This window comes from Prinia subflava, chromosome 3, assembly GCF_021018805.1.
Source record: "Prinia subflava isolate CZ2003 ecotype Zambia chromosome 3, Cam_Psub_1.2, whole genome shotgun sequence".
Classification (NCBI taxonomy): Eukaryota; Metazoa; Chordata; class Aves; order Passeriformes; family Cisticolidae; genus Prinia; species Prinia subflava.
In genome coordinates, this window is record NC_086249.1 from 22101336 (window position 1) to 22126908 (window position 25573).

Consider the following 25573-nt stretch of genomic DNA (forward strand, 5'->3'; position numbering starts at 1 on the left):
GCCACACTGGTGTTAAAAAGTCAAGCAGTAACAGCAGTGGATTTGGGTCCTTACAATGGGATGTGTAAACCTGTTGTGTTTAAAGGTTTTAGGAATTAACTTTGTTCGGTGCTGAATTGATGCAAAGATCTTACTCGCAGGAAAACAAAAACAAACCAAAGGACCATAATCATGGAAAAGCCCTGTAACCATGGATGAGAGGCACAACCATATATTTTGAAGTGTTAACATTCCTAAAAGTGAAGGTATAAAAATAGTTTGAGATTCCTGATGTTTTTAGTCTCTGGGTCAATGGAACCCACTGTGGACATTTTCTCTGGCTTTTTTTTTTTTTTTTTTGCCCCCTGTTCAGCTAGATACAAGAAGTCACTGACAGAGAGTAAATGCCCTCCTAAAAGCCTCCAGGTCCTTCTCCCTCTCCCTCTCCAACATGATGTTCAATAGATTTTCAGATATTGAAGGCTCCCCATGTATTAAAAGAGCACTCTGCAATTAACAATCATTAAAGTGTACACTTTTGTAAAATACCACGTAGCTTTCACTGCCTAGGAAGCTCCACAACAGGCTCTTTGCAGAAGCTTTGGTTATATTCCCCATGGAGAAGAAAACTCTCTTGTCTGCCTTCTCCTGGAATGAAAACAATACGTAGGGGAAACCCCGCGTGCTCTCTGGGCTGTTTCACCACCACCAACTTAGATGATATAAAGGCATCTGGGGCCTCTGGCCCATTATGCTCATGTTTTGACTTTAAAGCTTTGACTTGCACGACCTTTCCCCTGTAGCTAAGTACTAGCAAAAGGTGTGCTGAAATCTGCTGAACTGGTAACAGAATTTTTTGTGGCAGAGTAAATCACTTTATCCTCAATTCTAAGTCATCCGTGCTTGCCTTCTTGGTGGAAAAAAAATGGACATCAAACTCCAGTCCCTTCAGGGTTTGATTACTTTGCAGAGTTCAGCATTCCAACCATGCCAGTGTGATATGGCTTTTCTTTTGCTGGACTCAGATTCACTTTAGCAAAGAAAATTTGCGAACAGTTCAGCATCAGCTGAGTTATTTAATCATGCAAATAAATCAAAGTTCATATTGGTGGAACCAAGTAGCCAGGAGCACGGTTCTTCTGATTTTAACGTATTATCTCTTCCTATATTGCATTATTCCTACTCCATAGCTGCTTGTGGGTGCCATAATCAGCACCAGCAGATGCTGTTAAGAGCAATAAAGAGGAACATTCTTTCCAAGTTTCTTTTGAAGACACTCAGGCTTTTGAGTACCTCTGTATTATTGCCACTTGTTATGAGACAGCAAAACACTGAAGTCAAAACAACTTACTCAGCGGAGCAGAGAACAAAGGAAGTGGTACTGCATTTAGAATGAAAAAGGACAAACTAAGATAATAATTCACATGGTCAACAAAATGGACATCTCTTAGGACAGGTTGATGGAGCGAAGGAGTTAGCAGGGAGAGGCAGATGATTGTGATAGATCACAGGGAGAAGAAAAGACAAGACATGCTTACTGAAGCATATGAGACCCCCAGAAACCACACCAGTCAGCAAAAAATTGGAAAACAAACTGCTGGCCCTTTATTAGCTTGTTGCTTTGCCCAAAGCAGCAAGCTAAGTGTAATAAATAACCAAACCAATCAATTACGATGTTTGGAATTAAGGCTACAGCTGAAGCCACCAGCTGCTTCCATAGTGTTTGTTAAAAGCATTCTCACAGCAGCTCACAGGCTCTGCTGCTTCCTCCTCCCCTGCCCTTTCAGGGCTGTCCTGCAGGTACCACAGCTGGCCTGGTGATTCCTCACTCAGGCAAAGCTGCTACAGGAACAAAGGAATGAATAAAACAACAACTGTTTTCCAGCTAACAGCTGATGTTGCCCTGAACAGTGAATAAAGAGTTTCTCAGAATCGAAGGTTAACAAAACACATTAATGATCCCTACCTGAGCCTGGACTTACAGCAAGGGCAGGGGTAAAGGGCATAAAGGCAAGACAGGAAGTCTTTGGGATTCTGATCTGAAAACCCCAGCCAGATGCTTTCCAGGCTTTGAATCCATATTTGTGTATTTGTGTATATATACTGACATATATGTCACTATATTTGCTTAAATGACACAGGGGAGGGCACAAGCTTTGCAAAAGCTTCACTGCACAGCCCCTCCACCCTCCCCAGTGCTCTGTCCTGGCACTGGGCTCCATGTGGAGAAGTTTGGCTTTGCTACTCCACTGGTTTCTACAAGCACCTCACTGCACTGCTGACAGCTAAGCCTAAGCCAACACAAACTAAAAGGCCACTCCTGGGAGGGAGAAGGATTTTCCAAAGCTTCCCAGTGCAGCATGGGGAAAAAGAGAAAATAGAAAAACACTGTGTGAGAAGGAACAAATGAGAAGGACTGATGCCACAATGGACAAGAATGAAAATGAAAGGGGAGGAAGCAGAGAAAAATATGGAATGAGAGAAACTGAGAGAAAGAAGGTTAGAATAGAGCAAGGATAAGTTAAACAAAAAAGTGTAAGGGATTTGAAATAGGAAAAACAGTGGAAGCTCAGTCAGTGGTTGAGAAGACATTTTTACAGCTTGTTTCTTTGCTCTCCCCTCTTTGTGTGGAAACAAGTATAAGATATGTGGTGGTAACATACTCCTCTTTAACCTTCATGTTTAGTCAGACTTACAATAATATGCTCTCCAAAATGACACCTGAGCTTTGCTTTTTTCTCCTAATTGAGAAAAAGCTGAATCCCACCACTGAATTACTCAGCGTTAATTTTAACTCAAGTAAATGTATTGCTTTCACTCCTGCCTCTGGAAGAAATTTGACTGTAATTATCTGGATAACCATCTCTACACTGAAATCATATGATTTTTGTACAAGTGGTAGAATTGACTGTTGCAGAATTAACCGTATTTTTGTGACATCCAGTGTTATGAAAAGGACCATGAAATAATCACAGGTTTGTCAATCTTCAGTAAATCAAAGAAGATGAGGAAGAATGGGAACGGTAAAACAAACATTAAAAAAATAAATCAACCTGTTTTTCTCTTACACTGCTGTTCCATTTCAGTGCTGGCCAAGGCTTCTGTGTCCCAGCATGGCAGAACCCACAAGAGTCAAGGGCTGAAGTGCCTCTAGGGCCCTACTGGTGTAGGAAGAGGGCAAAAAGATGGATGCAGCATATACTATCTGCTCTACTTGTTTGTATGGTCAAGGCCTGGACTAGACAGATCTAAGCTGTTGTTCATCTGAGAGCAGTTGAGTGTTGTAGTGATTTACTACCCAAAGAACAGGTTCACAGACCTGGAACTGACATCTACCATCCTGACTGAAGATCCCAGTGGTTTGTAATGTCACAAATTCAGATAATTTACTCATACATACCCAGCTCACTCAGCCAGGCATTGTGGGGTAAGGAGAGAGCGATTCCTGCAAGGACACTTCTTGCATGGACTTTGGCAGTTACCTTGTGACCAAAAACTCTGTACAGCACTCTGTACCATTCCTAGTGTCTGAAATTATTTCCTATACATAAGTGCTTTCCATCTGCGGCTTAAAACTCTCACTCAGGAAATGGAAAACCTGACTTCATAAATCATCTTTTGCCCGAATGAATGTGAATTTGCACACCAGGACAGGACTGCAGTCAAGTGGGAACAGAGAATCCTGCATACCAGGCTCTCCACAACCCAGATGGATTAGAGCTGCTGTGCAGTTAGAAATGTAAAATTAACAGGTCACAAAGGAATGGAGCCCAAAAGGCAGCTTGATTACATGTTGTTTAAGTGAAGAGTCTAAGCCTGCAGCTGGGAGGTCCCATGGCTCTGCTTCCTGCCTGTTGATTTATTTGACATAAGACAATAGTTAAGAAAAATAAAAAAGGCACCAGGAGGGACATTTAGGGTAATGTTCACTATTGTAAATTCCCCATTTGCCTCCCCTCCTAACTGCTCAATGATCCACCTTCAATGAGAAAAAAAGGGTTTTCAAACCTCCTTCACAGTTTGGGTTTGAAACTTTGTTGGGCTGGGATGCAATTGCTTCACCTAAGAACTGGACAATCTGTATCCACCCATCTCAGGGTTAAAGGAGGAAGGATTTTGCTGATAAAACCGAGAGATATCTGTATTGTGTTTGTTTGTGGGACTTTTTTAGCACCTCAAATGTCCTAAATTATGATGTAGGTGCCTTCACAGCCAGCTCAGCTGTATCTATGGGATACATCGAACAATTCCTACAACCCTACCTTCCTGCCTGTCTATTGCTTCACATTTAAACTATGCAAGTACCAAAAGTAGTTATTTTGGAGATAACTCACATCTTCTCCTTCCCTCAATCAGAATCACCAGGTGTAAAGGAGGGATACAAATGACAGAGAGCTTCCTACCTCTTAAAAATTTGCCACAAAGGTGGGAACTGCCTCTTGAGAAAACAAAGCACTGTGCATTAGCACCTGAAATCCTGCCACAAATGCATTTAGTTGATTTGATTTGACACTAACTAGTTATTCTTTGACCCCTCCTGATTGAAGAGCTGTATCCATGATTTCCATGATAGAAGCAGATGGTCTACCAAATAGTATTAGCTTCTTTTTAGGAGAACACTTTATATTTTAATTTAGTTCCCAATTGTTCTTAATAAGGAAGAAGAAAGGCTTTCAGCTGAAGCACCACATTTCTTTGAAACCTTTAAGGAAGTGACTAGAAAGGCATGTTATAAACTGAAGCAGTTAAACTCAATGTTTGTTCAATGCAAAGAGTCAGCACTTCCTATTCAGTGTCTTCCTAATTGCCCCTGAGGATCAAAGTCTTCTGAATGATTGCCTGTCCCTTCAAATCATTAATAGATGATCATTGGCCCAGCCAGTGCTACAGTAGATTGTAATTTCTTGCAGGAAAGGGAAAATGCAGTTTTAAATGGATAAATTTAAATATTTTAATGCTTTTTTAAAGGAAGATTTTTTTAAGTGTTAACCTATAGAAAAAAAAAAAGACACAAAAGTGGCATGGCTTATCTGAGGAGCTGACTGCTTAAATACCTTTGGTAATTTCTTTTACCATTTACACCAATTTCAAATAGAATAGGAAGTGGAAAGATGTACCTCAGCAGCAGTTGACTGCTATTAGGCAGCCTACTGCAACAAAGAAACTTATTTCAGCCATCAAAGCTCTGGTAAATTTGGTGTTACACATGCTTAGGCCTTTCTCAGTAAAATAATATTTTGACTTCTAGATATCCTTTCTGGCAGAGACCATATCAAAATAAATATTACTGAGATATTTCTTCAAGATCAAAGTCAATTATAAGATGGTCCCACTATACCTCTAAATGGAGTTTTAATTTGTGTATATAATATTAGAAATAATGGTTTTCCCATTGGAGTACTCACTTCAATTAGAGAAATGAGGACAGGCAGTTCTACCAGAGGGCCTCTTATCCTGCTTTGCATTTACTAAAATTCTGGGCTAGCCTATTGTGGACAGTATAATTTTACAAATGCCCTTTCATAACACAAACTGTGAGGCACTAATTAAAATGGTCTCATTTACACAGGTAAATCCACAAGCTCTCACATGCTTCCCTCCTTGTCATCTCAACTAGAGAAATTTCAGAAAACCTGCCTTCCAAAAATAATACAGTAAGTTGACTAAAGTCTAAAAAACACAGTTTGCTGTGCAGAAGTCACAAAATATATCTCTTATCCTAAAACCCCAGCACAAGAGAGGTGGGATCAGAGTTTAAATCAAATACCCCAGTTTTAAGCATGAAGATCTAAATATTGCTGTAGAATTTGATGTGCGAGCTAATCTCTCAGATGGCTGCCTGCTCATCTGTCCTTCTGAACACGAACATGATTTTATTACACTAAGACAAGTAAATGTCTTTGAGACCACTGCTTGTGTTTTAATCCTACAATCAGCTGAAAACTGCATTAGTGTTATGAGTCACTATGCACATTCTAAAAGCACCAGAGCCCCAGCTGGGCTGTGCAAGTTGATATAAGAAAAATTAACAAAATTACTATCTTAGAATCCCTTGATGTCCAAAGCACAGGTTTAATTTGAGCTCTACTTCGCCTAAGTAAATCTAGTGACTTCAAAAGGATGATGGAGATGTTTCATGTTCAGAACAAATCTATACATTTTGTAGATCTGGGCTGGAGTGCTCATCAGCATTGTCAAAACTGAGCTCTAAAGCAGAATCCTACCAGACCCGAGCCCTCTGGAAGAGATGGGAAGAAATTTTAACTGTACATGTGTTCAGGAGCATTTTGTTGTTTTAGCTGCTTTGGATGACAAAAGCACAGGTATGTGTAAAGCAGGCTAAGAATGTTTTAATTTACTTTCTAGTTTTTCTTTACATATACTAGAAAAACAAACACTGTTTCAATTGGAGAGGGAAAAGAATTCCTTTTTTTTTTCCTGTACAAAAGCTTGGCAAATGGATACAAATGCAGTCTGAGAAAGCTGATAAAAAGAGTGACACAGCACAATTAACAACACAGTAATTTTTGTTCTGTCCAGAGACCACGAGCAAAATCCAGCACAACACTTTCAGGTGCTATAAATCTAAGTGGATGGTTCAGATCAGTGTGAAAAGCTCTCTCAATAACAAAAGTTAGCACAACTTGATGATTTGTTCCTTGGACTTAGAACTAAATCCAGCACATAGAAGACAGCAAGTGCTAGCAAGTGCAACCCACAGTGTTCTAGAAAGACCCACAGTCATCTTTATATTTAATTTTACCTAAAAAAAGCATTTACCAGAAAACTTGAAGTTTGCCAAGTTAAGCACTCAAAAATGAGCAAAGACCAGAATTAAGATTGCTTTTGTGATTTTACATCAGCCCCTGTATGCATGTGTACTCTGTAATAGCCTTTAATTCCCTCATCAAAGGCTATTTTTTTCCACTGGCCCAATGCTGAGCAGAACAATTGCACAGAAATTACCACTCAACCCTGGCAACTCCAGCATTGTAGCACGTTCAATTGCTTTCTAGGGATGCCATATGTGCAGTCTGCTTGGGAGCAGTAGGAGGGGGTTGGAAAGGGAAGGAATACACTCGTCACAGACAATTTTGCTACTGCATTCTAACTAGGTCCCTGCAGAGCATGTGTGAACTCAGATTTTCTAGTTTTGTGGTAGCCAGCTCTGGTTGGATCAGCAATGTGATAAAGTACACAGCATTGCTTGTTCTCCCTAATAATAAGAAGAGGTGTCACAATGTTCCATTATCTCAGTACTTCTGCAATATAAATAGAAAACAACAGTAGATAAATTAGCAGAATTTTGCCTAAATGAGTGACCACATCAGTTGGTGGATCCAGACTCTCACATCTTTTCAGGGCACAGAATCACAGAATCATTAAAGTTGGAAAAGACCTCTAAGATCATCAAGTCCAGCCACTACCCCAACACTGACATGTTTACCACTAAACCATGTCTCCATTTGCCACATCCATGTGCCTTTTGAACACTTCTGAGCATGGTGATTCCACCACGGGCAACCCTTTCAATGAAGAAATCTTTCCTAATATCTAATCTAAACCTCTCCTGGTGTAACTCATGGACATTTCCTCTGGTCCTGTCACTGGCTGAAGAGGCTGCCCCCCCCCCCACGGCTACAATCTCCTTTCAGGGAGTTGTAGAGAGTTATAAGGTGCCTCTAAGCCTCCTTTTCTCCCAGCTAAACACCCCCAACTCCCTCAGCTGCTTCTTTCTCATGAGACTTGTGCTTCAGCCTTTCCCTGTTGCTCATCTCTAGACATGCTCCATCCAGCACCTCAATGTCTTTCTGGTAGCGAGAGGCCCAAACATTGCCTTGTGAGAACAGAGGCCACGATAATTTTGGTTCATCATTAAATACAAACGTATCAAAGCGCTTGCTCAGGGACACAGCACACTGCTTTGCCCCTGCATCCCCAAAGACTGAATTGATAGTAGTGAATTAAACAGTACTAAGCAGTGTAACTTGACAGTTCATAACACCTATTTGTTAGAAAGAACACTACTGTGATTCTGGTTCTGGGCAATCAATACCTTCTAAATTCCTGTGCACATTTCAGCTAGCAATAACCAGAGATCGTTCCTAATAGATATTTTGGGTCTGAATACCCATAGTAAGAGTTTAGCAGTAGAGAAATGCATCCCTTCTGGACCAGCTGGGTACCTAGAACAGTCCCACATACATGTTCCATCCACAACCTGGAGTAGCCCATGATACAGTCTGACTGGGGAAGGTATATTAAAATAAATAAATTGTCACTGATCACCAAGATTAATGCTGTTTGGAATATCATTATGCTTAGATTGAAGGACTTTATTTTTTTTAACCAAAAGCCTCAGGAAACTCTTTTGATGCTTGATTTCATTATAATTTCTCCCATAATTCAAAGGGATTCTGCTTCATTGATACTTCTTTTGAAATACTTAGGGTAAGCATAGCCATCATCTCTGCCAACTGCCTGGTTGTGCTTTGCTTTTTTAAGAGTCTCTTTGCATAATGAAGTGATACTGCAGTTGTACTGGGCAAGAAAGGTGAGATGCTGCTGCTGTGTCACGTGCTGCCATATTTGAAAACAGCCAGCATATCCTGTTCTCATCATCTGGCTGGGCAAGAGCTTCTGAGGGCAGTAGAGACAGGCTTGGAAGTTATGGTATGATAAAATCAAATAGAGAGGAAGATAGGAAAAGCTGGAGATGATGGAAAAGTTTATAGGTTAGCATTGAAACACAAGGATTCAACAACCTCTGTCTATAGAGCACCAGATCCTACTGTCTCAAAAGGGAAGTATGTAAGTGGTCCTTTTGGAGGTTTTAAGTTTCAGCATTAACAGTGGTGTGAAATCTTGACAAAGAGGAAAAGAGCGGATTAGACTTTCTGTTCATTATTTTACAGGTCATACAGGATGTTACCTGGGCAGTATACTGTACACCAACACCTCATCCTATAAAGATGTCTATCTACTACATAGTTCAACTTTAAGTACAGGTAAAAACCTCAGAGAATGCATTGCTGAACACATTCAATAGAAATGTATGACCTGGCAGCAAAGCAGGCTTTGAAGCCATTTTTAAATTTATGCTAGAAAAGGATGGGAGAGAAACACAAAACTATAAATGAAGAGTATTTTTCACTGCCAGTGATATCCCTAATTAAGATTACTCTATGACGAGTTGCCCACAAAAATGTTTGGTATTTAAAAACATTGAAAAAAAGCCCATTACAGGAAACAATTCTTTCTGTGTCCACATAACTGCAATTAAATTACATTGTTTCACACTAATTAGTATGAAAAGAAAACATGGGCTCAAGGAGAACTCCTTCCATGAGACATATAAAGATCTGTAAAACTGATTCTTTTTCAGCATCTGTGTGCAAAGGTCAATATGAGTCATGAAATGAAGATTATAGCAGCACATCTGTGCCACTGTCATAAAGACAAGGCCAGCACTTCTGGAGTCAGCCTGCTGTTATTTTCTTTTCTGTGGGCTTACAGCAACTATAAAACCTCACTAAAAGCAACTGATAAAAGCTTATGGCTTGAGAGCCCATATCTTACCATTTAATAAAACCAGATGGAATTACATTAATCTCTCCTTGTACTAAAGATTCTTAATTTTATGGAAGGATCGGACATCTAAAGGGCCAACTAATGCATGGTTTCATGGCACACTGATGCAGACTCCCAGCTCAGAGGGAGCCCTCTGGATACACAGCTGCAACCTGCTTTCAACTGGTTAAATAATCAGTTATATTGGTGGTCTGCTTCAGAATGGAAGTCATTCTTCCAATGATCCCACAATGATGAAAGAGGATCAGACTTTGACAAAAGCACCTCTTCAATCAGTGTCAAAATAAAACAATAGGTAGAAATAAAAAAAGGTAATATATAAAAGCCAGAACAATAGGGAAACAGAGAGTAATCTATATAAATCTAAAGCCATGGAGAGAGGCAAAAAGAAGCTGAGGACATCAAGAAAAAAAAAAGTCTTGGAAAAAACCCACATAACTGCAGAACTTTTCTTTAAAGTGTACTGAAACCTAGAAAATGAGCAGCAATATTGATGGAGATAGAAAATTGCTAATAATCTTTTAGTAAAGACTAAAATGTTCAGTAAGAATTTTTGTTCTAGTTTTTGAAAATACCTACAATAATGCAATCATTTCACAGGAAATAAGTTTTTTCCAGTCCATTAATAACCAAGAATTATACTGAACTACACCTATTTAAGGACAAACATTTTTGAATCTGCAGGCTCATTTAACTTGTACCCAGTAAAAAAAAGAAGGAAGAATTTAACTCACTGATTAATACTGAACCAGCTACCAAGAAATTAGAGCAGGATTAATGCTCTACAAATATTTAGGAAGGGAAAATGACAGGAAGCATATCACTTGGTTTGGGTAGTCTGATATCTATTACAGACAAAATAACAGAAAACAGAATTGCATTGCTAGAGAATAAAGAAAGTGAATGTTTGGTATCTCAGGCCAAACATATTGCTTTTCTGAAAAACAGATCTTAAGCAACAGTTACTTATTCTTTGACAAGATTACAGTTTAGTAAGACATTTGATTTAATTTGATGTGATTAAACAAACAAGCATTTTTCAAGGGTATAAATATACTTAAAAACTAACTGAAAGACATTTAAATTATCATTGCTGGTGAATAACCATCACATGTTACAACTTCTTGTGGAATTCTACAACTGATAGTTGGTCTGAAATTACTCAACATTTGCATCAGTGTTATCTAAGTAAATATTAAATCACGGATCACCAAACATGTAGATGACTCAAATACTTCCAGTGAGATATACAATGATTAGGGAAGAACAGAAAAACAGAAGAGCAGGGCAGTAACTAAATTGGAATGATTCAAACAAAAAGTGTCAGTAGCCAGCCTATACACTGGATAATGGACTACAAACTGTGCCCATGAGATGGACACTGGCAACTGGAAAGCAGAGAGAGAAAATGACTTAAGGAGTCAGAAGATGGTATACAACAAAATCCTAATGTAACTTTTATAGCCCAGGAAGACTTTATGAGATGCTTACACATATAAGTTATGAAAAAGCCAGCTGACGTAGGTATGTGACTTACCTCTGTAAAATGGGTAAATAGCTGGAGTTTGCTGGGCTTCAATGTGCAGAGGTCAGCCTGCACAATGTGACAGTTTATGGATTTTAATATATTGAAAATTGAGAAAAGAGTTTTAAATGAAAATTATGGGAATCCATAGGCTTCTTCCTGCCTCCAATAAACACTGAATTAGCCGAGAAAAGATGTAAACTCGTCCAGTGTTTTTATCACTGTAGACTCTGAAGAAGTACTAAGCACTTCACAAAGCAGAAATTTTACTGCCAGGTTCAGAACATGTTGTCATTACATGGAATACCTACCCACATTTTAGTACTTCCCAGTTTCCACAGATCAGGTAAGTCTGGCAAAATTAGCAGGTCTGCAATATTTTCTTGCAGCAATCTCTCTCCTTTGAGCCCAGAAAGGCAAATGAAACTGGTGAAGGGTCTAGAGAACAAGGCCTGTGAAGATTGTCTGAGGGAGCTGAGGGTATTTATCCTGAAGAAAATGAGACTCAGATGGGCACCTTATAGCTCTTTACAGACACTTGAAAGGAGGTTGTAGCCAGGCAGGAGTCAGCTTCTTCACCCAGGCAACCAGAGACAGGACAAGAGGACACAGTCTCAAGCTGTGCCAGAGGAGGCTCAGGTTAGACAACAGAAGAATTTCTTCATGGAAAGGGTTGTTAAGCATTGAAATGGACTGGCCAGGGAGCTGGTGGAGTCACCATGCCTGGGGGTGCTCAAGAAACAACTTGACGTGGCACTTCACTCTGTAGTTTATTTGACATTGTCATGTTCCATCAAAGGTTGGACACGATCTTAGAGGTCTTTTCCAGCCTAAGTGATTCTGTGATTCTTTCAAAAGCATATCCATCATGGTGTATTTCTCTAATCATAACACTTTCAATGTCAAGTTACAGATCTTAATTAGATTGAAACAGTGAATGTTCTTTAATGGAGTTTCTATGAAAAGGTTTTTAACACACATTTGAATGAATTGATTGTCAAAAGAATAACTTTAAAGTGGCATCTTGTACCTTTATCACCTTTATTTTAACGCACAATAGTGGATAAACCACTAGTACTTTCTTTGCTCTAAATTATAAAGCTAAGAGTAGCTGCTATCCAAACATACACTGGAAAATTCAAAGTAAAAAAAAAAAAAGATGCACACAATCACCTAATAATACAAAGAGCTCTTGCTGACTTTGCAGGTGATAGAAAATAAAAGATCCTTGTTATAATTCATACCACAATGCACTTAAGGCTACAGTGAAAGACAACAAAACAGGCAAAAAAGTAAGACTGAACGTAACCCATTCTGGTTTTAATTTACATAGAATCCTAGAATGCTTTGGGTTGGAAGGGACCCTAAAAAAAAGGAAGTTATCTGGTTCCAATCACCCTGCCATGGCCAGGGACATCTTCCACTAGACCAGGTTGCTCAAAGGCCCTGGCCTTGACCTCTTCCAGGGATGGGGCTGCCACATCTCTGTCGACCTGTGCCAGTGCCTTACCACTCTCACAGTGAAAAATTCCTTTCCAGTATCTATCTAAACCTACTGTCTTTCAGTTTAGGGCCATTGATTTTGTGCCCTTCTCATTTCTCTGGTAATTACTCTCCATGTGTGCATGCATGTCCAGAGGGAGGTGGGGCAATGCCAGTAAAGAGGTGGAGCTGAAGCATTTGAGCCACGATTTCACTGTGGATCTGGCCAGGGAAAGTTTATTTTGCCAGATTCCCTGAGGCAGCTTTCCTGAGCTCATTGCTACTCATCAGCCTCTTGTAAACTTCACACACAGCAGCTGCTTTTGCTGGTTCTCTAACACACTGAAGTGTGACTGAGGTGAACACAGAGTCCTGTGACCTTCCCATCTCTGCTACAGAACAAAAAACGCAAAAAAAATCTGCAACTCCATGCAATTCTGAGTAGTTAGGCATAAGCTCAAGCTGATGGCATCTCTCCATGAGGTTGAGACTATTTTCATGCCTTAGCCTTTCTGAGAAAATTTACAGGGGCAAAACTGGGGGCACAACAACAACAAAGATCATTAAAAACTGGATTGAAGGGTTAATATCTGTCATAATTTATATTTTATCTCCAGTCAGGTCAATTTCCAGAACCAGGAATTTATAAAAATATATGCAGATTTTTCCAGCTCCTGTTGCAGACACTGGGCCCAACGCCACTGACTGAGTGCATTTGAACCAGTGCTGAAGGAAATGGAGTTGCTGCAGTTTAAGAGGAGCATGTGCACAAGAAGAGTAAGGCCCGTGTTTCCTAAATATCAGGGCTATGAAAGGAAGAGCTAGATGCCATCTAAACTGTCCTGCTCAGTGAGGGAGTAGCACTAACCCCTTTGCCCCACCAATGTTTGTCTGCATTTAGTACAGTAAGAGCTAGCTTTAATAGAAAAAACCAAAACCCCACATATTCAAGTTCTCTCTGCAGGAAAAAATGGTAGTGCTGGCTTGTGACAATGGTCCCCTCTCAGCCAGTGTCCTGTAATTTTGTTTCACAAACATTTATAATACAAAAAATATATCATTAGTAATACTAAAGCACCTTTTAGACTGGATCTCACATTTTTATTGATTAAGGGTAAAATTAAGTAAATGAGTTTGCAGTTTCTGAGTGAACAGACCACAGTGATTTTATGAAGATGTGAAAGAATCATTAAAGGACCTCAAAGCCCTGTTTGAGGTAACAGATTGACTTCATAACATAAAGGCTTTGCTAGAACAGATTGTTTAGCTCCCATTTCCAACTTCTATCAAAGACAAGATGGAAATAGAAAACATTCAAAGATTTTGATTTACAATCCTTGTAAATCAAAAGAACAAATGTCAACAGTAGCAAAATAGAACTTAATCTGGGATCAGGAAAGAAATATTAAAGCAGAAAGTGGAAGTAGTCTGTTGGCAGGGTAATAAATTGTTTTATATTTTAATGTGAATAAAAACCATAATATCAAGGTATAAATATAGGATCAGTAGATATGGATCAAGTTTAATAATTAAGCATTAGCAACTTTTCCCATTGATCTCTTACCATGTAAACACCATGGTAATTGGTTCACCATACATCCATTGCTAACTAATTAGATTTCTAAGAGCTTTGGATAGCTGCTTTAAATTGGGTCTGCTCCATAGCATCAAAGACTCATGGACAAACTGAACTAAAGTTAGCTTTCAGGGTGATTTTTAGACAATAAAAAGAAAGACACTTTATAAAACACATCATAGTCCTAGCACACTTTTACTGTCAAAGCATTTTGCCTGCAGCAAGCAACACTGTTCTTCAAGTGAAGCTGCATCTGTACAGAGTTCAAATGAACACAGAGCTGAAAAGTAGAAAGCTCTGACTCCAATAAAAAGGAATGACTGTTTTGGCTTCATAATACATTTTCCAGCCTAGCTTTAATCTAAATCAAATGCCCAATCTTTCTTGCTGTTTGTGCAATGCAACCACAGCACATGCTTAAGTATAGGAAAATTGCAAGTGCCTAACAACATCAAACTGTACTTCCATCTAGTCTGGAATCTACATCAGGCAGAGGATAATAACTTCTGTTTAAACAGGCAGAAACTATTCTCCATCACTAATTAATTCAGAAACTATTCCACAGACCCAGCCAAACAGCTGCTGGGCATGGAGATCTGGACAATCAAACAGGTATTTTCTGTTTCTAAACTTCCTCCCAAGCAGTACAGCAATGTAAGAGACTCTTTACAGCTCTCTGCTAGCAGGTCTGGCATCTACAAGGTACAGGAACTGCTGCCAAAGTATTAGCATAGCAACACACCTTGTGGGATTCTCTCTGCCCTTAGAATATTGCTAGAAATTAGCCCTCCAAGGCAGAGCTCAATGCTGTACAGACCCCATCAAATCCCAGCAAAAGCCATAACAATTTTGCTTTTCTAGCTGTCTATTGAATGGACATTCCTAAAATGGGGAATTCAATTTTATAGTCATGTCTCTTTTGAACTCCCAGAATAGCAAATTTCCAGCGCAGTTCTGAGTTGCTCAAAGAGGTCTTTGATTTTGATGGTTCCATCACTTTCATATTGCAGCCCTGATGTGCCCCTGCTTTTCTCCTCGGTGCTCTCACCCCATAAGACAAGTTTCTGTGGAGCTCATGGGATTTGCATAAGCTGCGTGTGTGCGAAACACTGATGGGCACTGTCGCCACTGCCTTAGTGTGGAGTCTGACTATTTGAAAAGGGGACAACAAGTCCATCAAAAGCTGGTTAATTCAAATTAAAAGCAGCTTCTGGTGTTTAATACACTCTGTTACATTTTGTTTGTCATTATCTCTCCAGACCAGTGACTCAGCCCTGTAAAACCTTCACCTTGATCACAGTGTTGACACATGACGGCAGCCATTCAGCTGCCATGAACATCTATTTATGTCTCCTCTTCGCATTTCTAAATAGCCCAGCAAGATAAATGAACCTCAGACTGCTAAATGCCATAAAGATTTACATGAAATAATAGAAACTCTGCCTCTCAGCCTCAGACAAATGATTTAGCAAGTTCTCCAGGTGAATTTCAGAAAAGGACTGGCTTCAGCAAAAAACTTCGTAAATGACCAGTGCCTTCTTGTTTCCATGCAGCTCTGCCCACCTCAGATGGGCACCCGCCACAGCTGTGTCTGAGCATCTGTCACACAGAAAACTCTGCCCACAGCAGAGAGTCTCTTCTGTATGTCTTTAGCTCCACACCTCTACAGACAGGTATGGCCTAGAGTGGGCAGCTTTTAATATTTAAACAGAGGACTGTGACATGCCTGATGCTGTAAGGAACATCCTGGAGGCCTAGATACCACTCTGAAGTATTTCCATTATCTGATCAGTGTACAAAAACCAGATTAAATGCCAAGCTGCTGCCATGGCACCCAACCTAAAGTCTATTCAGTTCAATGGGAACCTTTCCAATGACCTCAGTTTGCTCTGGAGGATGAAAATGGTCATTAAAAGATAACTTCTGGGGTTATTTTAACTGACAAGGGCAAATGGAAAGCAGTCAAGTTCCCCAAATCCATAGACTGTTATACAAGATTAGACCCCATACTCATGACTAAGTTATACCTTACCACTCCGATGGCCCCCATGGCACTGAAAAGAGCAAGGTACTGCTTACATGAGAAGAGTATCTGTAAGAAAATACAACTATGCAAATATGGGGGAGGGGGGGAAAACCCCCAAATTGGAGCAAAAACAGTAATTTGTTTGCAAACAGACCAGGTTGCTTAGAATAATAAACAAGTTCCTGGTAAGAATTACGTAGTTCATATCAAAACGCAAAATGTCTCAGTTGAACTTAGTGAAAATACAAACATTTTGACTCCCTCATTCCCTCTTTTCTTTTGGGTTAGGTGATACAATTCTCATCTGCAACTTGACAGGATGTAAAAAATAATTACAAATGAAAAGGTTATTCATAATTTTTAAATGAGTTAATTAGTAAACCCCGCCAGAGTCACTCATTACAGTAATTAATAATTGATTATACTTGAAATTAAACACAATTTTTCATCAAAATCTAATTAAATATCTGCCTTTTTTCTCGTTGATTAGAACACTGGGTCTGCTGGAGACAATCTTTGCTAAATATGTTTATGCTGAACTGAACCATTGGATTTGATTTTTAATAATTGGTAGTTCCTTTAGAAATTAGTAATTATGACCCATAATTACAGTGGTTCAACCTGCTCAGCATTTCTGGCACCTTGCCACCCATCTGCAGTGTCTGGCAAATGCCAGTGAATTCACCTGAATGGAGAGGACAAAAAGGATGGGAGGGCACTCAGTGGACCTTCCTTTTAACAACACTAACTGTGGTTTTAAGCAGGAGTGCGATCTTTTGTGAACTCTGAGACAGGGTTCTGAGTTGAAGAGTGGCAAACCAAACTCCTCTCCATCTATCAACCAGCTCACACCTCCTCCTCCAGAATGAACCGGCACTGCTACGCTGAGCTGAAATGATTGATCCTCCTCTGACACACTGAGATAACGTCCAAAGGAACCATGTTCAGGACATAAGGAGAATACCAGACAAATGAGAAAGGTGATGCCAAATGTACATAGCAAATGATGAAAACTGACTGCATATTTCATCAAACTGCTGCTGATTTAATGTGGGTTAATTAATCATTCCTGTTCCTCTTACAGGAGACATAAAAGTGACCAGAGTATGATGCAAGGCAGAAGTGAAAAAGTATCAGTCATTAAAGAAGTATATATAAAAGGAACACAGTAAAAGCAATCCTTTGTGGTGGTGCTAATTATATTCATGTAAAATGAAAGCAAAATCTTTCGATCCAGACTAAGATTTGTAATTCTAACCACAACCTTTTACAGATCATTAGCGTACAGGAAGTCACAGCAAAATCAAAAAAAGACTCATTTGTGCCATGAGATATGGGCTTTTTTACCCATGATCACATCTAAAAGTGTCTGACAGCTGGAGTTTGCACCATGGACAGTTTAACATAGAAGTCTAGGAATGGACGTTTAAAAGACATTTATAACACACATATCAAACAGAACTGAAGAAAAAGTAATGGTAACATTCCAACTTGACAGGCTTAAAAATACAATTTTCACTTCCTGCAGTTCAATTACTTCTGCAACATACATTAAGAACACTGACAAGCCTCATAAACCAAAGAAATTCAAATCATGCACATTTCAAGAAAAATCCACTGCTTTTCTACCCAAGATGCAAATTTCACCAGCACCACCTACTCTAAAAAGGCTCTGCTGAACCGCAATCTCAACCCAGCCCTTCTCCATCCTCCTGGTCACCCCGTGAACTCCAATATCATGAGTTAAATGTCACTGAAATGGGTGTGTCAACAAAGGATAGAATTAAATCACATTCTTGTGTATCAGGATCTTGGCTCTGACCCTGTCCCATCAATCAACACTGATGGACCTGGATGTGACTGGGATTGGGACACCACCACCTGTTTTAAGGGGATGCTTAGAGAAAACCTGATGGCTTTGCCTCACTCCAGGTACACTTTCCTCTGCAGAATGTAAACAGTCCATGCCATTGAAGGGAGTACAACTCCCTCATATGACTCATGTTTTACTGAGCCCTTCTGGCTTCATGACAGGTGTTAAGCTCCCTTCCACAACACTGCAACACAAACAAGTCAACAGATGCCTTATTTCCCCTTCACTTTGAACCGCAGTCTTGACCCTCTGTTTCCCAAACATTAGCAGTACGGGGGACGGGGGGTGTTGTAGCGAAACGAAATAAAAAGCAGAAAAACAAAGAACAACAAGCTTACCTATGAAATAGGCCAGCAGGATCACCAGCGTGACTGAGATGACAATGGCACTCAGAGCAGCACATTTCCAGTTACAGTACTTATAGGGTTTCTTCAGGTTAAAGGCAGGCCTAGAAAAGGTACTTCTGGGAAGGGGCCTAGGGGGAGGTGAGTACACAGTGCTGGACGTCAGGGGATATCCCGGCGACGTTGTACAAAAAAGGGGAGAAGTGCCTCCAGGTTTGAACAGGAAGTGCCTGAGGGAAGAAAGACCAACAGCAAGTGACTCCTCACACAGATCGATGCTGAGGGAGGCATGGGGTGGGAGAATGGCGACTGCTGCCAGGACGAGGAAAGCAGCTCCACACAATGCTGGCTACGGACATGGACGGCATGCACAAAAGAGAAGAATAAAAATCAAAGGCAAGTCACAGAGAGTAAAAGAAAATAAAACCGAACAAAAAAATCACAGTGCCAACAATGCCACAGAGAACTCTTCAAGGGCAGGAGTCCCCTCTGTGGAAGAGCTGGCGTTAGAGTGAGATGAAAACCCCAAGCACAGCTACGACAGACTGGTGGTACGGGCAGAGCTGGGAGCCTGCTCGCACTCCCACAGAAATGCCCTACGGAGGCTGAAGAGGAGTGGAGGTCAGATTAAAGAAAGGAGGGCATTTATCAATTTATTGATCACTGCATGAGAGCGTTTTTTTTTGGCGTGGCATCGGTGAATGGAGATGGGGAAAAAGAGCTTAAGCCATTCCATAGCACCCAAATTGTCACAGAGGGGAATATTCACACTGTCCCCATCCAGCAAATTTAAGTGTCAGACAATGGCGTGGCTAAAAGCATCAAAGTCCTGTGTACTGCCAGTGGGGAGAGGCACTTGCTTCCAAAAAGCAGTCTAGAATACCTTGGATTGAAGACTATTTTTAAAAAAGTGTGAATTACTGTCAAAGGCAACAGCATTTCCTGTCCAGTGACACATTGGGAGGCACTGTATTTTGCCCATTATGACAAATGCAGCCTATGAGCACCCTGGTAGACACTCATGGAAGTCAGCATGAAAAAAACACACTGAAGCCCATGAGTTTCTGAAATGAAAGGTCCCAATGGAACTTCTGTCCATGAAAAACCTGGTTTCAGTGGGACATCATGCTGTAAAAGGTGTTCAAATTCTGGGAATGAAATCTGGGAAATGGAGTGGACTAATCTATCACCATGCTTCTGTAAAACAAAAATGCAGCTTGTGAGGACTGAGAAACAGCCCCAATGCCCTTTGCACATTCTGCCATGGCTTATGGGGCCAGATTTGCAGCCAGAGCAAATGCAATCAGCATGGATTCATGGGAGTCAGTCAAGCCAGTGGCTAATACCAGATGAAGAGGTGACTCTGTTTTCCCCATGAAGTTATTTGTGCAGTCACAGGGGGAAACATCACACGTGGAAACATCACAGTGCAGAAAAGCCACCAATTCATGCAGTAAAAAGTAACACATAATTATCCATAACAGATGTCTGTAGTACTACAGCCATGGTTCTATTGGTACTCTAAGCATGACTGCTGGGCATTAGAGAAAAATCCTTTATTTCTACTAATGCTCTACATAAAAACATACAGTAAGTCAGATAACATCCCATTTTTGAAAAGTACTTATTTAGATAGAGATGTATCTGTTCTGAACAAAGAGGCAGCTGCAGTATTCAGGTACACCAACAAGCTCTTTGTGTCAATGATGGCTACCAAATTATGAGCTGCCAACACAAGATTCAACAGTTTTGGCACCAAGCATCAAGTTAAAAATCCATTATAACTTAAAAGCTAAGTGATCAAAATTTGTGTAAAGATGCCAGAATGGGTGGTTAAGTCAAACTCCAAGGCTTGGCTTTCAAACACCACTAGCAGACACTTGTCAGATAAGGAATGTGGAAGACATCGGTGTAACAGTGAAGTATCAGGCTGTCAGCACAATACAGGTTTCAGATTTTTATGAAAACTAAATTAATTTCAGTTGATATGGGAGAGGAAATTGCTGTAGGTACTTCTTATAAATGAAATGACTTTCAAAACAATAAGGAGATAAAAAGCAAATGGCATGCAGTGGCTCACTAGCATATCAATGAGTTTGCCATTAATATGTACAGGACATAATGCTCCAAGCCCCAGAAATTAATTTTTTAAAGCCATACTGAAGAGGTCAGCAATGGTGTTGCCCTTAAACATCACTGATATGACCAAATGCTTTCATGCAAGGATCATAATGACTGTACAGTAAACAGGAAGACCACATAAGTGTCACATACCCATCATTGTAAGCACCGTCATGTCGGGAGGAGGTGAGAATGTCCATCTCAATGAGGTTGTCCTGCAATGTCTCTAGGAATGTCTGCTTTGCTATGTTTCTACATACATATGGAAACATGAATGAAGCCAGTGAGTCATGCATATATGAAGTGTGATCTTATAAACCACAATGGTTATAGTGCAGTTGTGCATGGAATTAGAATGATGGACCATATATTTATATGTATAAGATGCTACACATATACATATATAGCTTTTAAAAATGTTCACTTCGTTATATATACACTATATATATGCATATAAACACACATGCCCATGTGCATGTATCAAAAAAGTTGATGTCTTTGTTCACTGCACATCATTTATTGCCAGTGACACATGAAACCTTCTGAATTCCTGGATCCAAAGGACCAGATTCCAATCCAGCCCAGCTGTAATCTGGTTATATTCCTGCATCTGTGTTACTGTAACTCCGAAAAGGCACAGCACAGTATCTGTATCCCACTATGGCCAATACCTTGGTAGCACTCTTGCATCTAACTTTCTTATGGATTTCCAGAGAAAACCTGCCACTCCTTTACTTTGGCTTCGGTTTTGGATTTGAGAACTTTTTAGTTTCTAATTTGACTAATTTATTTTCCTTAGTGGAATAATAACTCGCTATATAGAGTAAATTTTCAAAATGTAAGTTTTGTTCAATATGAATATCCCAAATGCAAGTCTCTTGGTGATAAGCAGAGAAAAGCTAGAAACAGGTCAAGCTGTAACCCAAATTCCAACATCAGAGCATTGGCTATAATCTGGATAATACAGGCAATGAGCAAGATACTTGGGGCCTGCATATGCAAATGCTTGGGACTGACCCCGCACACAGCAGCGGCATTTTGCAGTATTTGTCCTCCCGGCATGTTCTTTTATGAGTTACATTTTGACCTATAAATGCTAAACTGTTCTGTACTTTTTGAGGAGAATAACAGGAACATAAAGAATTAACTCAGAGGCACAGCTGGGAATAAACTGTGTCTTTCTCACCTTTGGGCTTGTTTCTCAAGACCTGGCAAAAGAACATTCTTCCCAAGCCTTTTAAAACAAAATACAGTCCTGATTTTGCCCATGTTTGTTTTCAGCATCAAAACCGAATCTAAGCCCAAATAGTGAATAAATCCTCTGGCAAAAACTGGCAGAAGAAACATAACAGCATTGTGACACTTTATCACTTATGCAGGATTAAGAGCCTAGAGGGTGTAAGTGACATGAACACCAACAAAGCTCCTGTCAAAGAAACTGGATTCAGATAACATGATAAACCAAGAGAAACCAGCCCTGTCACATTATACAAACCTTGATAGTGTTTCTTCTACAATGTTCTCAAACCTAATTTTCATTTCTACTTCCTCCTCTTCCTGCTGCTAATGCCAGCACTTGTTTAGCTCAACTCCCTGCTTTTGGAGGCCTTTGGGCTGCTGTGACAGAACAGATCTACTCCTTGATCTGAATGAAAGTGAAGTGACTCCTATTCATAGCTTTGGAGTAAAGTGGATCAACATGCATGAGCTGTGTGCCATAGCACTTGAGACATCAATCCATCCCCAAGTGTTCGTGGCTTCCTCACATTCCCTGGGAATGCAGGAAAAATTGGATGTTGAGTTCAATGCAAAGAAGAAGCATATGTGCATGCACTGAGCATTTAATGGTAAGAGGCAAGGCACCTAGCAACACACCAGTCAATCAATAAACGTTCATCGGTAGTTAAAATCCATGTCAAATTGGTTCCATGAATTTCAGTTGTGGATAAAACAGAAGAGGGGAGGGTTACATAATCTCATAATGTATGCATTTGTAACAGAGAGGCCGCTGGGTCACCCGAGGGACTGATGCGTGACTGTCCTCCTCAGGGAAGGCTCACAGAGTCTGCACCCTTGGAGATCACCTGTAAATCGCTGGCTAGTTACAAACACTCTCCTTTCTCGTTAGCAGTAGTGGTGGCAGAAATCTGACCTTACATGATTACCATGTGAAATTTCCTGGGAGCAGAAGTCTTCTGAAAACTGCTGGTTTGTCAACTAAACGTCCATCTAGATGGCATTTATTTGCTCTCACAAGGTCAAATGTAAAGGAACAGAAAGGAGGCCACAGAAGAAAGAAGACTGAGGAGTAAATGTGGGGGGAACTCACCTGTCAGGAGTGACTGCTGAGCAAAGATCTTCTCATCACAACCTTGATAATACATGGCTTTTAAAGCAACAAAAAAGGGAGCAGACAGGAAAAGAAAGAGGAGAGAGGAGAAACAGAGAAAAGGGAGTAAAGGGAAACTAATGAAAAGGAGGGAGAGAAGAAGAGGGGCTCTTCCTCTTGCAACATACAAAATTCTCAGATATGCTTATCCTGTCGGTTGTATATTTGTGCTGCACATCTCTGCTTGCCCTTGCATTATAGTTTGGAAATTTCCAGGCAGTGACAAACCAGTCTGAATTTCCAGTTCTGAAAACTGCCTGGAGTCCATGGCAGTCAAAATCAAGCCACTTCAAACTCTGGTTAAATTCTGTAACTGCAGGCACATTCTGCAGCCTGTGACAATCCTCGTTTAAAAGATGCAGCTTTTTTCCTCTTGTGTTCTCTCTCTGTTGACTAATATGGGATTAAAAAAAACCCCAAACAACGGAAATGCAATTCCATTTTTGACATGAGATTATAGTAATCTCCTAACTTCAAAAGCCGTTATTCTCAGATTAATGTCTCTTGGCCAGGATTTGTATTTTCACATATTGGACATTTTATTCTCTTAGGTGATGGTCTTATTTTTTGGTTCTAAAAATCCTTGCAGTGGAGAAGACGGGGAAGATCAGTCTCATGGAGGAGGCAAGTTTGCTAAAGAGCTCTGAAGCCTCGTCTTTTATGTCTACACAATTCCCACTGAAGGAAATGGAAGACCTCTGTGTGCCAGAAGAGCTGACCGTCAGAGTGGAGATTAGTTGCGGATATACTGAGCATCTATGCAGCTCAGTCTCCTCTCTCTATGACACCATTATAGCACATTTTATTTTCTTCATTTTGTATAAGTGAGGGAACAGTCAGCTGAGTTCATTTGCTGTTGGCACAAAATTACATATTATTTTCTGACATGTTTGTTGTCAAAAGGAACAATGGGCAAAATTACACCATTTCAACCAGTGCGTCAAAATCCTCACCATCAGTCTTGAAATGACCCGTTTTCTGCCAAATTAATAAAATGGTTAGAATGAGGACCAGGTACAAATGTGACTGATCTGTGACGCTAGTGAAATCATCAAATGATGCAGAAAGAGCTCTTCATGCAGGTGGACCTACATCTGCCAGTCTGATAACAGCAGTGATGTGACCAATCCAACCTGCAACAAGAGCAGTCTGCCTCAGATCATGAAAAAATTTCATCCACAATGATTTCACAGAGAAGAAATGAGGACAGCCTTAAAGGCTTTGCACTACTGAAACAGTGTATTATCTCTTCTACAAAGAATTCGCCACCTGGCTAGTAAAAGGCACAGGGCTTCCTTCAGAATTCTAGAGGATTATCACAAAAGATCTGCAGGAGTGGGGCCCAAGTATTTTTTAATGTAATTTTAATAAGAAGTATCACATAAAACTCAATGCTTTGGTATTTGTGCTTGAGAATTACTAACACAATATAAGTACTGAAACTGTTGCCAAATCACACTTGCATTACCTGCTTATAATTTTGTCTTAATCTTTTGGATCCAGCTTCTTAGTTGAGTCTTTATAATCAAGCAATCACAGAAAAATTAATTATCTTTAAATGCCACAAAATGTGATATTGAGGTTGTTTTTGAAGTTTCAGAGGGCCAGCAGATACAGCTTATTCTCAAAAAGATTGACAGATGTGCTCATTTTTCTTAGCAGAAGTTGGCAAAACTGGGTACAATTTGTCCCATGACACAGCTACAGCTACTGCTGCTCTCAATGAGATTCCTACAGGCAGTGATGTGACAAATTTGGGCCCTGTCTCAGTTTTCAGTTATTGCATAATTTTTGCTGTCTGAAATCTTGTTGGTTTGAGAAGGTTAGACAAATGAAAGAACAAAGACAGTTGAGCAAGTGCACCATGTTTTAGGCTCGGAAGATTTCTCTGCAGACTGAAAATGACATCATGTATGGGAGCTAATGACTCCAGCCCCGCCAGCAGCTGCTCAGTAGCAAAGGAAATGGTGAAGCAAAACCTCTGGAGAAAGCAACTGGGACTGCAAGTAGATGCACTCACCATCAGGTAGGAGGACTGAGGCTAGGGAGTGTGACAGCTCTCTTTTCAGAACCTACACAGAACCTAAACAAAGCTATGACCTAGAACAACTTGGTACACCCTTACCACACCCTTCAGGTGTTGCATAGGTGGAAAAGAATTTGACACCTAAATGGAAACACCATTAAATGACTGATGCTGGGCTATCCAGTGTTTCATGCTTGCTGGAGCAATGCTGAAAAAGGCAGCAGCTGGCCTCTCCTCATTAGGTGAAACAAGATCAACCTTTCTTGAATTATGTACTATGAAAGTACTGCTTGATGAGGCACAGCTACAAGGCTAAATCTTTTCAATATACTGACTGATTTCAGTTTTTTAAATAGGATATTGATTTATCCTACCACATAAGAAGAAAAGACATTAAAGGAAAATAAAAGAAAGAAAACCAAGAACATTTTAATCTATGATACTGATTCCAAATTTAAATGCGGAAAATAACCTTATGAGCAGTTGTTAAAAACAACATTTTTAGTTTATGAAAGAAGAGCAATTTCCTCTTCTCCTAGTCCAAATAAAAAGACACAAAGAATAATAAATACAACGCAAAATGCATAAGTCAAACACCAGTTCACAAACTAGGTGGCTGGCTATGCAGATGTGTGTATTTT

The 25573-nt window shown here is 40.0% G+C and overlaps 1 protein-coding gene across 2 annotated transcripts in view; it reads right to left on the reverse strand.

Moving 5' to 3' along the window:
• The window catches only part of TENM4 (teneurin transmembrane protein 4), a 600742-nt gene that overhangs the window by 188745 nt on the left and 386424 nt on the right, over window positions 1–25573 (reverse strand). For both annotated transcript variants that reach the window (XM_063394390.1, XM_063394392.1), the window contains 2 exons: window positions 20671–20769; window positions 18391–18626 (listed from right to left, as the gene is read on the reverse strand). In XM_063394390.1, coding sequence (XP_063250460.1) covers window positions 18391–18626; window positions 20671–20769 — 335 coding nt within the window. The remainder of the gene's footprint in view (window positions 1–18390; window positions 18627–20670; window positions 20770–25573) is intronic.